This window comes from Urocitellus parryii, chromosome 9 (genome assembly GCF_045843805.1).
Source record: "Urocitellus parryii isolate mUroPar1 chromosome 9, mUroPar1.hap1, whole genome shotgun sequence".
Lineage (NCBI taxonomy): Eukaryota > Metazoa > Chordata > Mammalia > Rodentia > Sciuridae > Urocitellus > Urocitellus parryii.
In genome coordinates, this window is record NC_135539.1 from 35,096,845 (window position 1) to 35,111,705 (window position 14,861).

General features: G+C 48.0%; 1 protein-coding gene across 1 annotated transcript in view; it reads left to right on the top strand.

Moving 5' to 3' along the window:
• Sdk1 (sidekick cell adhesion molecule 1) overlaps window positions 1-14,861 on the top strand; it is a 903,256-nt gene that overhangs the window by 749,515 nt on the left and 138,880 nt on the right. The window contains exons 20-22 of the mRNA XM_077802503.1: window positions 2,512-2,610; window positions 9,058-9,249; window positions 12,062-12,183. Of these exons, the coding sequence (XP_077658629.1) occupies window positions 2,512-2,610; window positions 9,058-9,249; window positions 12,062-12,183 (413 nt within the window). The remainder of the gene's footprint in view (window positions 1-2,511; window positions 2,611-9,057; window positions 9,250-12,061; window positions 12,184-14,861) is intronic.

A 14,861-nucleotide genomic window follows, 5' to 3' on the forward strand; every position in this document is an offset into this window, starting at 1 on the left:
CAGCATCCTTGTCAATGTGAATTCGAAGGTGGGACAAAGTTGGCTTAGGCTCGGAGCGCAGCCTTTGGAGAAGCCTGTGTGTGTGTGGTCCCTGGCAATGGCCTTGGCCCTGGCTCCCAGGAAGCTGCATTTAGCTCCACCTGCAGCAGGCCTTCTTTCCCAAAGCTCCAAGGGAACTTGAACTTGTTGGATGAGGGGGGACAGTAAAGAGAAACAATATAAATCTATGCCCAGACATTGCCAGCTGGTTCCAGCAGAGCTGGAGGACAGCATTTTTGGGCAGAAATCCAGGAAGCAGGTACACTGAGAATATAAAAGGAGCAAAAAGCTTTCTTTGCTACTCCATCGATCGAAAAAGAACAAGACAGTTCAAAAACCTGTCAGAATATTTTTCTGGGGGCTCACGGTTGCAGGGTGATGAGGCAGTCCTGACAGCCATTCTATTTTACCATCTTCCAAGCAAGGAAGCTGCGTTTGTCAGAGTGCTTGAGCTCATCCTAAAGTCTTTTGCAGGTGAATGTGGTTTCCAAGGCTGTTACCATTTTTTAAAAGTCACAAGTTGTGTTAGAAGGCTTTGTCAGTGTACCAGTTGGGAAACTAGGTATTGAATTCACCTAAAAATCTGTCCCTGTGCAGGAAAGGCTGGTGGGAACCAGAACAAGGACTGCAGGGAGAGGCATGTCTGCAAGGATCCTGCCAACCCTCCTCTCCTGCAGGACAAGCCACACCCTAGACTTCATGTGTTCATATTTAAGTTTGGAAAAAAAAATGCATTTTTTATCACTAAAAGGATCTCAGTGCAGTCCTCCCCATCAGGTTCATGAGAGCAGGATGGCACAGCGCCGTCAATAGGAGAAGAGCAGGTGCTCACCTGATGTGCACACACCAGCAGTGTTCTTTCTCACCTCCAAACTCCTTTCCTTCCTCTGTCTCCAATTCTGCCTTCGAACCACCCTTTCTTCCCACCCTCTCTTTAGGACTTCTTCATTTGCATCTCTCCTGAATTGGACTGAGAGAGGTTGGCATGGGAGCACTGTCAGAGGACAGCCGGCTCAGAAGGGTGGCAGGACTCAGGGCAGATCTGAGCAAACCAGGTGCATTTGCTGTAAACCATGGACAGAGGGATATCTGGGAGGTGCCACTTAGCACTGGGCCTGCTGGACTGTGTAGCCCATCTTCCCACCTTATAAGCCACCTCCTAAACATTTTCATTGCCATCTGCCTGTACCCCAGGCCCCAAATAGCCACTGACACTGTCAAGAGACCAAGTTAAATTGGGAGTGCCCAGCATCAGCAAGAATGTCACCCCTGGGCTATAGTGTCCTCTTCTACCTTCTGACCACCAGGCAGGTTGGGCTGAGCTCACCAGGGGGGCTGCAGGAGCTGCAAAGGGCTGTAAACTGAGGTGCACTGCCCAGAGAGCTGCTGTCTAGCTTGCAGCCTCCTCATTCCCTGCCCTGCTGTCCTGGATAGCAAGCAGATCTGCCCACCCACCTGCTTGACTGTGCTTCATGGCTATGTCCTTGAGTGGGTTGTTTCACGGAGCAGGGCCTGGGCTTGGGTTGGTAACTCATGTTGTGGCTTCTCAAGTCTATTCTCCACTGGCAGAAATCTAATCTTTGGACAATATCCTCTGGTGATAGGATGGTCCTTCCAATAATTAATAATGATAGCAGTTAATGTTCACCGAAGAGTTCCTCAGTGTCAAGGCAGAATTGGACTTTATTAAATTTTATTCTCAGGTTACATTGTAGAATTATTTTTATTTTCCCATTTCACAGATGAGCAAACCAAGGCTTTGAGAGTTGAATTGCAGAGATAGTGCACAGTGCAGCCAGGTCGTCTCAAACCCAGCTTTACCTCCAGGTTAACCTTGTCTCTGCTGCTCCACACTCCCTTAGCAGGAAGGCTAGAGTACAAAGAAATTCCTAGAAAGGAACCATTTTTTGCTGGCACTTTCTCCTGCACCTGTCTGCCCCTCTGGAATCCCTCAGGAGAGGGGTCTTGGAGTCTGGAATTCTGGATCAGTCTGGCATGCATTGTCTGTGGGCCAGGTGTGGGCTAGTCCTGGTGTGGGCCAAGACATCCCTGTTCTAGCTTCTGCAAGGCCTCATAGCCCCACATAAGCCAGACACATGGCTGCAAATGTCTGTCCATCAAGGGACACTCCATGAGAGTGATCTATTCATAATATAGCCCACCTGATTATTCTACCTTAGATTAGATCAAGGAGAAAGATCGAGCATGAGTTATGTATAAATCTCCTGCCGCCCATTGCTTTAGTTCTCTATGTGGCTGGGGTAGAGTGGGCAAAATAATTCATGCAGTGATAGCTAGGACAGCTTTAAACCTGTTTCCCTTGAACCTTGTGTACTTTTCCTGATGTTTCCTACAGATTTCTGCTGGCCATTACTCACTTCTTCCTACTCATAGTTGGAGTCTTCCAGCCAACTCTGATTAAAAGAGAACTGGGCTCCCATGTTGACAGGTGCCTCTATTTTTAATTGGTAGGACCAGGAGCTGTGGGACATCTGAGCTTCACGGAGATTCTAGACACATCTCTCAAGGTCAGCTGGCAGGAGCCCCTGGAGAAAAACGGCATCATTACAGGTACTTGTTCCTGGGTCCCACAAGAGGAAACAACAAGCGTGCCCTACATAAAGAGGTGGTGATGGTCCCCTACAGAGAAGTGGAGAGTGGGCACCCATCACGCCCCTCTCAGAATAATAGAAATGTCTGTCTAGCCATGTGGCAGTCACAGCCCCTGGGCCAGGGCCACTCAAAGGTGTGAGTCATTTTACTGTGTGGGCAGTTTGGAGATTTGTTCTCCTTATAGTCAAAAGCCTTAAAAGTCTCTTTGATTAAATAGGAATTGGTCATTTTATGAGATATTTGCTTAGTATTGTGGTAAGGTAAAGGTTGATATTCTGGCCAGAGGGTAGGGGACCTTTCTGTCATTCAGCAAGTGTTCTTTGAAAGCCTGCTGTCTGCAGCAGGTTCCCAACATGCAGCCAGTTAGGCAGTGACCATGATGCTTGCCTGCCAGGTCCTGGCTCTCACCCCACTGCCATGAGTGGCAAGGCCAGAAGAAAGCTGGGGTCACCTGAATCCAAATCCCCCCTTCCAGGCCCTCCCCACTGCGAGAAACCTAAGAATGAGGAGATCGCCTTACCTGCCAGCCTGAGAGGGCTTCTGAGTTGTGCACAGGAGGCCTGGGCACACATGGTTGCCTCTCAGTGAGACTCCCCTCCTGTGGTGTGAGGTGCCTCTGGGAAGCAGCTCACCTTTTGTAGGACTTTCAGTGATTATTTTATAGAAGAGGTTTCTGAAAATTGTTCAGGTTAAAGCTCAATTTAAATCTCAGTTTGAAAAGAAAGAAATCTTGGTTTGATGAAACCAGCAGAGGCTTTAGCCTCGGATGAAGTTGGGAGGCCTCTCTTCCACTGTGTGCGCTGCAGCTGACCTCCCAGGCCCTGTGTCAACTGTGGGCCATGTCACCCCCCAGGGCTATTGAGGGCTAACTGAGGCAAGTTGTACTGAGGGGGTGGCCCACTAGCTGGCCCTGAGCTGCTTAGCTACCAGTGAGCCTCCCTTTTCTCTTCCAAAATATTTTTTTGGAATTTTAAGCAAGCCACTTCATATTCTTATTGCTTGGCCACACACACACTGGGTACATACAATAGCACTCACTAGGGACTTTGCCAATAGCATGGCATATCCCATCAAAGGCTTCTCCTAGGTATTTTGCAGTCGGGCCCTCAGGGTCCAGGTGGTCCCAGCTCTGAGTGAGTCATTTGTCAGCACACATGTCAGTCTGGAGCCTGAGCTGTTCACAACACGACAGTGGTCACATTCTCAGACCCAGGGAACTTTAGCTCCCTGCGGTTCCTGGAGCAAACACCTGCTGTCCACTGTGTCTGAAAACCTGCTGTCCACTGTGGCTGCTTTTGCAGCCTACAGATGAGCACAGGTGGCCTGTCACTGCCGCCAGGCTGTGATGTCTTTCCTCCTGCCACCAGCATCCTGGACGACAACAGTGACCACCCGGGGCACCCTGTTGCCCAGGCACCTCAAAGCTGCAGGAGGCATAGCCTCTACCACTGCAGAGGCACAGCCTGCACCCATCCACTTGATAGGAATATTGAGCTAGGGCAGTGACTCCCATGGTCACGTGACCTACAGTGGCCCAGCCAGCACCAGGACTGGCATCCATTCTCTCCTCTGCGTCATCAAGTGTGGACCCAGAGGTGAACTGTGTCCCTGCCCCGTGGGGGAACCCTCTCTCCCCTGTCCACAGCCTCCTGCATTTCTCTCAAAGCCCTCGGCCAAGGACGTTCCTGGCAGGCCTGCTCAGTAGGGCCAGATGACATCAGGGCCTGTGTGCTGACAGCTTAACAGCCATTTAAAATGATGCACATCAAGAGCAGAGCACCCTCTTCCTCCCTTGCTGGCTACAGGTGCTCGCAGTGGGCTGAGAGCCCCTACTGGTGCTGTCCTGCTGCTTGAGCAGTGGGCTCATCTAACTGGGCTTCCTGGACTTTCCTGCTACTTTTTGACTTCCTCCTTCACAGTGTTGTTTCATCACATATCACAGAAATTCTGCTATGAGAGGATAGGGTGTACAGAGGAGGGCCACGCTCTCCTTGGGACGCTGAACTCCATCTGGCATGTGGTAGGAACAGGTGTCAGACATCCTGTGTGTCACCGCAGCAAAGGTCACTGCCCTGGAAATTCACTGCAAAGAGTTCAGCACCCCAGTGGCCAGTCCAGGAACTGTCCCCACCCTAACTCCAGTCTCCTTCCAGCAGCAGAACCAGCGTCTGCCTGCCACTGCCCTTAGGTATGTGCTCCGTGAGCAACTGTGTCCACCGAACCCTTCACAGGGTGGCTGTGCTGATCACTCACAGGCCCTCGAGTTAATGCCACCTCAAACATTTTAATGAAGTGAACATATCCTCTGGCCTGCCTTCAAGAAGCCGATGTTTTGAAACCCACTCGGGGTGCCTCAGTCCAGGACTGGGAAGTAGCACTGTCCCAACTGGACTTCAAACCCCTGTCTATTGGGATGAGGTCTTCTCGGGCACAGGACTACAGGCACTGAGTGTACAGACTAAGAAAGCCCTCCTGTCTTCTGGCGTGGAAGGAAGTCAACATGGTGGGGACAGGCAGGACACGATGGAGAGCAGGAACCCACTGGTTAGCATTGCTTTATGCCACAAAAGGATGGAAAATCACTCTGGGGAGTGGGGCAGAGTGTGCATGGCTTGGCAGGGCTGCGTGCAGGTCCAGACAGCTTCAGTCTGGCCTTGTATGTGCACCCCTCAGGGTAGCCCTGGCACTGAACAGAGCCATGTTTGCCACCAGTTGAGAAGCAGGCTACCAAGGGAGAGAAACTGGCAATTCCTCTCTGCCCAGTTGGCATTTCAAGGCAGTCTGCCGTGTTCCAGAACTCTGGATGAGACTCCTGGGTAGACATCTTGTCTCAGAAGGGTGTCCCTGTCTCAGACGTGGGCGTAGCCTGCCCTGTCCCTCTGATCTCAGTGCAGTCTCCATTCTTACTTTAAAGCCTGAGGGGGAATAGCAAGCGGAGTATGTTGAGTTCCCCAAGTTGCATAGCCAAGTGTGGGTGCCAATACTTCCAATTTATGATCAGCTGTTCTTGCCAGCTAATAGGGCTTAATGAACTCATTTTCATAATTTATTTAAACAAATACCTGTAGTTACAAGCAAATGCCTATAGTTTATTGTGGAACTTCACCTTCGGAAGGCTAGGGCTCTTCCGAGTAGGAGTCTGCCAGCCTGCCTCTCACCACTGCCTGGGCTGCTGGTGACGGTGCTGCCACAGACTCTGTCCCTCTTCTCAGGGGGCCATGTTGTTCCCATCTCGCTGCACGTGGCCTGTGTTTCTGTTTCTGCCCACACTATAAAGCACACCCCATCCTCAGAAACTGCAATGGGTGCCCATGCTCTGTCTGAGCAGTACTGTAGAGGAGAAGGTTCCCAAGGGTGAGGTGGATGGCTGTGTCACTGGAAAATCGCCCCGTCACCTCTCTGTGACACCTACCCTCAGTGTGGCTCTCAGTGGCACCCCACATAGACTCTCCCATGGAACATTCCAGCAGCACCATGGAGGTCTCTGTGTACTGGAGGTATTTTATCAAGTATAGCAAAAGAAAAGCTGTATTTGCAGGTCACCAAGGCCCCCAGAGCCCACGCGCCTCCCCAAGACCTGGCCCTCAGGGCAGCTGGTGCTGAAGGCCTCTGCAGGGAGGAGCATGGGCCCCTCTCTGATGGCTTGGTCCTGTGCCCTGCACGCTGTATGGTCGGGGCCTGTTGGAAATCCTGCTTTATCAGCCAAGCCACATCAGGCCCCCCTGTGCCTTGGTTTTAATTTGGGGCCAGAATGAAAGGGAAACGCTGAGCAGGGGCAGCCAAGCACCCACCCGAGTAAATTGCCCATCGGACTCTTATTGTAAATTTCAGTGTCTTCCACTCCTCCCTCTGTACGCTCTGATTTATGAGGGCTGGGATGCAGACAGACAGTTTGTGATTGGATGCACTGCTCTCTTGTAGAGAATTTACTTCAGATCAACAGAAAATTATTTCTGAAGCTCCTCTGGTCGTTAGTCTCAGTTAGGCAGCCTTTCAGAGCAGGTGGACGCAAGCTGGAGGCTCCGGCCCGGCTCCGGGCACCCCTCCCCTCTTCTTTCATACAGGGGCACTAGAGCCAGATGAAACAGTCTCTGGCCAGAGCGGCTGGGTCCACCCAGCACGTCCCCAAAGCTGCACACAAGTTGGAGGGCATCCTCAGCTGCCACGTGCCCACTGCCCTGTCCGTCTGTGGGCTTGCTGTGTCCTGTGCTGCTGTGTCCTGTGCTGCTCTTCATTGTGAGGTCCAGGCTGGCCTTTCTCCCTGATGATGTTTTTCTAGGGCCTTGCTAAGCAGAGCAGGCTCCTTAGTTGTTCATTTGGTTTTTGTTCGTATCCATAATAATTTGAGCATACCATATTTTCAATTTTGATTCTAATAAATCTCAACAATGCTGTGCTTACTAAAGAGGCTGGGATGGCTGTGTCTCAGCTCCATGTTGACCTGATGAGCTCTTATTGTAAATTTCAGTGTCTTGGAAAATTCTGTGTTTTGGTAAATTCTGATGAATAACCATCTTTAAATAAGTCAAATTTCCTGACAGATAAGGTGGAAACATTCCACAAAGACCCCCCTCCCCCTTTCTGTGCACTCAGCGTAGACCCCAGGTGTCACATTGTTTAGACATTTATCAGGCATGACCCACCAAGGTCAGGTCATGTGTCTGACCTATGGAGACACATTCTTCAGACACTACGGAGAAGTTGGCATGGGTGGCAGGACATTGTCATGCTGAGGAGCAGCCTGGACCTAGAAGTGCCTCTTGGTTTCTAGCAAGTTCCTGAAACTCCCTGTACCATTTCCCCTTTGTAAAATGAGGATGGCAGCTTTCCAGTGTCAAAGGTGTGCTATGTGGGTTACATGAGGAGTACTTAGGATGTTCCCAGGGACCTTGTGCACAGTCTGTTTGATATTGTTAGTATTCATTATCCTGAAGGTTTTTGTTTTATTAATTGTATAATTATTTCCAAAATTTCAAATTAGACAAAAGGAAAGAACTAATGAGGAGCCTAGTGATCTTAGTTCTGGTCTGTACAGATGAGCTGGCTGGGCAGCAGGTTAGGAGGGAGAGCCTGAGACCCAACCCTGGGGAGCTGGGAGGAGGCAGTGGCCAGGAGTCAGCAAGCCAGCACTGTGCAGAGGAAAAGGGGTCTGGTTCTAAGAGGTAGTGGGAACCTGCACAGAGGAAGGTGGCCTAGGGGTCTACATGGCTGGAGCAAAGACCCACCCAGCCACTGGCCGGTGTAATTCCAGGTGTTCTGGTGGCCCTGTGGCACTGTGGCCAGAACCCCTCTGGAACCTTTGTTCTTTTGCTGTTCCGGGAAGAACCACTCAGCTTGAGAGTGTCTGGGCCTGCACACTGAGCTTGCCAGATTGCATGAGAACTACAGGGACAGTGAGCAGGGAGCTGGTTTTGACATTAGTCTTTTTTTCTTTTTTTGTTTTCTAAAATATTAAAGTCCCATGATGCTTTCCTCTAAATTCTTGTTCACCTACAAATGCAACTTTCCAGCTTTATTTATTACTTTCATCAGAAAGAGAAGCTGGGATGCATCCTGGTGCTTTAGCATCCCCGAGCTTATTGACTGAGGAGAAGGGGGAGCAAGTGCTTTCAGCAGTTTTCCTGTATCTTGGACCCAAGAGCTCTTTCCATCACGGTCTCCCTCTTTATTTAAAAGACATGTTAAGCGTTTTCTACCCCTCTGAGGAAGGTGACTCAGGCACTAGTCAGATCTCTTTTTCTCCAAGCCTCAAGTTGTGAGAGTTGGATAAATTGTGATCATGAGGCCCCGCAGGACCGAAGAGAGTATAGGGGGAAATTAAATTTTGCTAGGAAAACAGAATATCCAAAAAGGGAAGAAGGAAAGCTAGAAGCAAAACTCACACACTCAGGTAAAAAGAAACTTTTCCAGGGATAGCACTTTGCAAACTGGAAGAGTGGTCTGTCAATCATTTAAAAAAGGAAAAGGTAGAAGGGATGAAACCAGATGCAACCCAAGAGCAAGCCATTGGTTTAGAGCACAATACTATGAAAATAGTAGCTTCTTAAAATGGAAATATTGGCAGAATGCACCACACATAACTAGACAAGAGGAGCTATGCAGAGCAAGCAGCTGATGATAATCATCCACCACTCTTTGTCTACACACCAGGTTCCTGAGGCTCACTGTGTTGGGGAAACACTGCCACTGCAGTGAAAGAAGGGCGAACTTCTGTGGGGCACAGAGGCAGGAGCCCTGCTTCATTTCTATTTGGGCAGGGCCATGAATCCCACCATGACCTTGGCAGATCTAGCTGAGCTTCCTCCTTGCCTCAGCTGTCCCAGATCTGCCAAGATAATGGCATGGCATCGGTCTCAGTCCTCAGGCTGGTGGGAGTCACAACTCAACTCCTGTTTGTCCTTTCAGGCTATCAGATTTCCTGGGAGGTGTATGGAAAGAATGACTCTCGGCTCACACACACCCTCAATAGCACAACACACGAATATAAAATCAAAGGACTGTCTTCCCTCACCACCTACACCATTGACGTGGCAGCCTTGACTGCAGCAGGGGTGGGCCTGACCACCTCATCCACCATCTCTTCTGGAGTGCCCCCAGGTCGGTAAGATCCCTGAGCACCCTTCCTGCTCTCATCTTTCCAATACAGATTCCTGACCCTCAAGGTCAATGGCATTTCCTTGCAGAACCCACTGAATGCCTTGAATAGGGCGGAGTGTCAGCCTCCTGCTGGACCACTCTGGGCAGGAGGGTAAGCAGGCATCGGCTGCCTTCAGCCTCGCTCTCCAGCTTATCTGATGGGGCTTGTCCTTGTCTCTCCTGTGAGTGGAAATGTATTAAGGGGGAAGGAGAGGTTGCCATTTAGAATAGGAAGCATAGAGCTTTACTCACTTTACAAGAAGTACAAACTGAGGGTTTCAACAAGAAAAAGGAGCAGGAGACAGTGGGAAGAATGGGCCAGGGGCAGGGGGCAGAAGGCAGGGGGCAGAGGGCAGGGGCCGGAGCTGGGGGTGTGCTTGGCAAGCTGCCCTCGTCCAGTGCCGCCAGACTCAGACCTGTCCTTTTGAAATTCAGGCTATCTTCCTAAATGTTCCACACACTCATTCCAGCTTTAGAAAATTGCTACCCATCTCTTTTTTTCTCCAATTATAAAGTTTACGTTTAAAATAAAGGTGTTTTTGCAGAGAATCAGAAATACATGTGAATGTGAGAAAATGTCATGGGGAGGTCAGAGCAATTCTTTAATTAAAGCTATAAGTCTCTTGCCATTTAAAAGATGTCAGCTTGCTGTATTTGAGAGAAACATGACTGCCTCGTGTGTAAAGTCTGAAAGACCCACGGGAAGCCACACCTGTCCCCATACTTGCCTCACTTTCAGTTCAGGCTTCATGACTCAACTATTCTCCTGGGAGGGTGGCATTCTTGATTGGAAGAGAATACATGACACATAAAACAAAGACGGTGAAAGTCCTCCTGTGAACCACCGTTTGCTGTCCCATACCTCCTCCATGGTGCCACTCTGGTGCCACTTAGTCATAAGGTTCTCTGTGGTTCTCTGCCACAAGACACTCTGCCCTCCCTGGCCCTTGCTGGAGGAGCGCTCCCTTGGACTGAGCCATCCCCAGTAGGGAACACGGGGGCACGTCTTTCTGCCCATCCAGTCGTGGCCCTCACACTGCCTCTGTGCAAAATCCACAGGCCCATCCTGCAGCAGAGTTGCCCCCAGGGTCTGATCTGCAATGACCCTGAGGTCATCAGTTCTCAGGCGAAGCTGCTGCAGCCGAATGCCACTCAAGAACCGCTGCTCTGAGGCAGTTCAGCCTTGTTTTAAGTCTTTGACCTACAGAAAGATTCTTTTTTCATATCTTCATTTATCTTACACAAGTAGTCAGTTCCCATAACACATATTTAAAGTGTTTTAAGCCAGTTCCCAAAGCACATATTTGAAATATCATTAGTACTCTCAGAACACTGGTGATGATGTGGCACTGTTTAATTTGTTATAAGGGCTGCACACACCGACGGAGGGCAGCATGGGAAGTATACCCGTGCATGAGTTACCAGGGTTTTTTTTGGGGATGGCTTGGACACTGTCTATCCAGGGCAGGAGACTGGGCTCACTGACCTCCAGATGCCCTCTGCATCCAGCATTACTGTGTCCATGCCACACCTGGACCTGCAGTGGGGCGATCTGGGGGCAAATAGATCAGGCCTGTTAGTCAAGGGTGAAGGGAGTGGGGGCTGCTGTTCTGTGTTTGCAGGACAGGTCACCTACAGCTGGAGAGCCATCCTGTGGCATACCTGGGCACAGGAATCAGCTGTGGGCAGCATGCTGTGAGGACAGACCCTTCTGGGGAGCTGTGTTCTGTTTGCCCTTCTTGAGGTTCATATCCATTAGTGACTGAGAGCCGAGGAATATAACGAAAAGAGTCTCTTGTCCTCCAGTTTAAACATTTTCTGCTTCAAATTCATTAAACTAGATGCAGAAGGACCCTTGAGATCCTAGAGACCCCGCGTGTGCCAATATTGAACTGATGACCAAGTGGTTTTATTGTCCCTGACAAGTGCCTTTAAATGCCCCAGCAATGCATGTTAGGAAGTCACTCCTTAGGAACACTGCAGGTAGAAAGCTGGCTTGAACTGAAGTCTTCTTTTTTTCATTTTATCCCATTATCTTTCTCTAGGGTATTGTGCATCACCTAACAAATAATACAAAATTATTATATAAATCAGATCTCTCATCTGAACACACAGTGTTGCACTCGTGAGCTGGAAAGGTTCTTTGGGGAGCATCCCACCCAAGGGTGTCTAGTCTGCGAGACAGCGTGAGCCATGGGGAGGCTCAGATGATGGCAGCCTCCTTCCGCGCACACCCACCTTCCACCTTGTCTCGTTGCCAGAGCAACGGAATACAGGCAAAGTGGAAAGAGTTCTGAACTGTCACCTGCAATTGGTTGTCTTGGAAACCAGACCCAAGAAGCCTAAGCCTAAGACCTGAACACCTGCCATGTCATGCTACCTAGAAGCCATCCTTGTCCCTGGCCTCCCTGACCCTCCTTCCCAGGGCATCATGGGAATGATGAAAGAAAGCTGGACACAACGCTTAGTGGTTTTAGCAGATGGGAGGAATTACATTCATTCACCCTTTGCTCATTCAACAAATACTTATTAATTAACTACCATGTCTGTTCAGAAAGAAATGAGACATGTGCCTCCTAGGGCCACTTCAGGTAGCCTGGAGCCTGGTAGATGACAGGCTCGATTCTATGCTGGAGGAAGTTCTGCTACTTTTTACTTTCATCGTTTTGAAAAACAACTCTTTCTTGGTATAGAAACTGGCACAAAACTGACATGATACCTGCCTAAGTCTTGACAGAATTTAACCCCACCTCCCTCTCTCATTCATCTCTAGACCTTCCTGGGGCACCGTCCAACCTAGTCATTTCCAACATCAGCCCTCGATCAGCTACTCTGCAGTTCCGGCCAGGCTACGATGGGAAGACATCCATCTCCAGATGGATTGTGGAGGGGCAGGTATGTGTCTCATAAAACCAGAAGCTGAAGTTTCCAGAAAATATCATAGGGATCTGTCCTTGAGGGACGGTTGAATGATGCTTGCAGGACAACCCAATAGCAGCAGCAAGGACGTAGGGACAATTGATGTGATTGTGCTTAGAGGAGGAGAAGGAGAGGATAGAACCAACTCAGATGCTGGGGACAGGATGTGCCAAGACCAGGGAAGACAGGGTCCTACTTACTGGGTGATCAAAAGAATGAGAATAAGAGTTCAAATTCAAGTTGTTTCAAAATAGGTACCCCAAATTTGAAAACCCAGTTGACTGATTTGTTTTTAAACTTCTGCATCACAATCAGCTACCAAATATACTGATGGGATTGACTGTTTAGCACAACTTGTCTGTCAAAGAATATGCATTCATCCAATAGTATTTCTGGAGCATGTTCTATCTCCAAGCACTATTTTAGGCATGGAGGATTTAGCAATAAGCAAAACTGATGAGGTTTCTGCTGTAACAGGGAAATGTTCTCTCTTGGGTGGAAGGACCTCTGGGTCTCAGGAAGGAACTCCCAGGTTGGGTTTGGAGGGCAGCAGGAGGCAGCACACAGAGGTGCGAAGTGAATGGTGAGAGTGGGCACAGATCACACGGGATCTGTGAGCCGTGGGAAAGACTCGGGTTCTGATGCCAAGGCCCACAGCGGTACTGCAGGGCTGGGGTGTCTGTGAGAGGGCTGTACTTGGACAGGACCCACCAACAGGGGTGAATACCACAGTCTGCCACTTCTGTGTTCTAATAAAAGCAGGAGAAAAAAGATAAAGAGCCAGATTACGAGAGCAGTAAAGTTTCCGAGCGGTGATTGTCTGCAGTGAAACCCTAGTGGCTTTAATGCCTGCACTGGCACTGGGTGATGGTAAGGCTGTCACTCCTGGCAACTGGCCATAAATCAGGACGGAGTCCATCCACATCTTAACAAGTTTCATCAAGCAGACGTTTCTGGAAACCTACTTAGGATCCTCAAAGTGTGAACCATGTACATGGGATCAATCCATAAATGATGCTGGGACATTTATTTACTTAGAAATGTAACAATATGTCCCTGCTTCACATCTAATCAAGAAAATCAATCCCCAGTGGATGAAAACCAAAATAATAGAAGTTAACTTTGGAAATCTTGAAGAAAATGTAGAAGAACCTTGATATCTTTTCCTTTAATTACCAATTATCCCTGTTACTTTTAATGTTAAGGTTTTTCTTTCCCTCGTTTTTTGTTTTTTTTTTGTTTTTTTTTTTTGCCTTCTATCTCTTTCCCTGAATTTTATTATGGAAGTATAGGGCTTTAGGGTTTTATATATTCAGTATGTTGCAGGCGCCTGCTGTCATTATTCTTTTTTGAGCCCCAAATTCATCCATCTTTAGCCTGGGCAGTCTTTCTTGTCCTGGGCCCCCTTACTCAAAGCCACCTATTTTTGGTGACTACTTTGTTTTCTGAGGCCGCTCAGGCCCAGCTTGTACCTTCCTGCCCCAAGCTGAGGTGGAGCCATCCCTCCATCTGATAGGCCTTGGTTTCATTTAGTGTAGAGGTGTCTTAAAGGACCATAACCTGGCACCAGAGGGATGGGTGATTATTGCTATCAGTTGGTCATTGGTTCTAGACCTTTCCAGTGGACAGAAAGAGGAAATGATATTTTTAAAAATATGATGAATACATGGGCTGGGGTGTAGCTCAGTGGCAGAGAGCTTGCCTAGCATGTGAGGGGCTCTGCGTTCGAGTCTCAGAACCACATGAAAAAAGTAAACAAATAAAATGAAGGAGTTGTGTCCATCTACAACTACAAAATTTTTTTAATGATGAATACATATCAATATTCTCATTCCAGTTTTTAAGATTATTATTCCTGAATTTATATATTAAATATCATTTTTCTTATGCTAAAATTGTGTTTTTTAGAAACCCATACATAAATACTTATTCTATGTGACTATTATATTAAGAGTTTCAAAATGGTGATTTCAGTAGTGTAACTACCAAATGCAATTTGAGTGTTTGTCTCTAAGATACATTTTACCATGTATATACAGTCAAAACATTGAATTCTAAAGTCATGCTGTGTAACTCTTTCTTTTTTTTGACTGTGTAACCACCAGCTTAATAGAGAATAAGTGAATTTGTTTCATGTATTTCATTTTTGTGCTTCAATTTTTAATGACCAATTTCTTTAAAAATTATTTTGCTTAAAAGAACCAGTAAAAAGGAAAAAATCAAATTATTTTCTTTAGGAATATTATTAGAAAAATTTTAAATTTATTTTGGAGCATGTAATTCATTCATGATCTCAAAGTCAAAACTGTTTTTTAAAAAGTCACATTCAGAGAAATTTATGTTCACCTTAGACCCCCTTCACCCTGTTTCCTGTCTCTCCCATAGATAGCTACATGTTTTAGGTTTGGAATTAATCTCTTTTTCCCCCCAGCAACATAAGCAAATTTATATATTCATATCCTGCTTTCTTACATGGAAGGCAACATCTTGAACTTCACACTCCTCGTGTGACAGTATCCTGAAGCTCACTGGTCATCCATGTAGATGGCTCCCTCGATACTTCCTGCACATGGACAGGTCTCCCCAGAGGGCATGCACTGGGGATTGTCTACTTAGCTAGCCCTTTAGTTGGGGGCACATTTGGAGTGGGTATT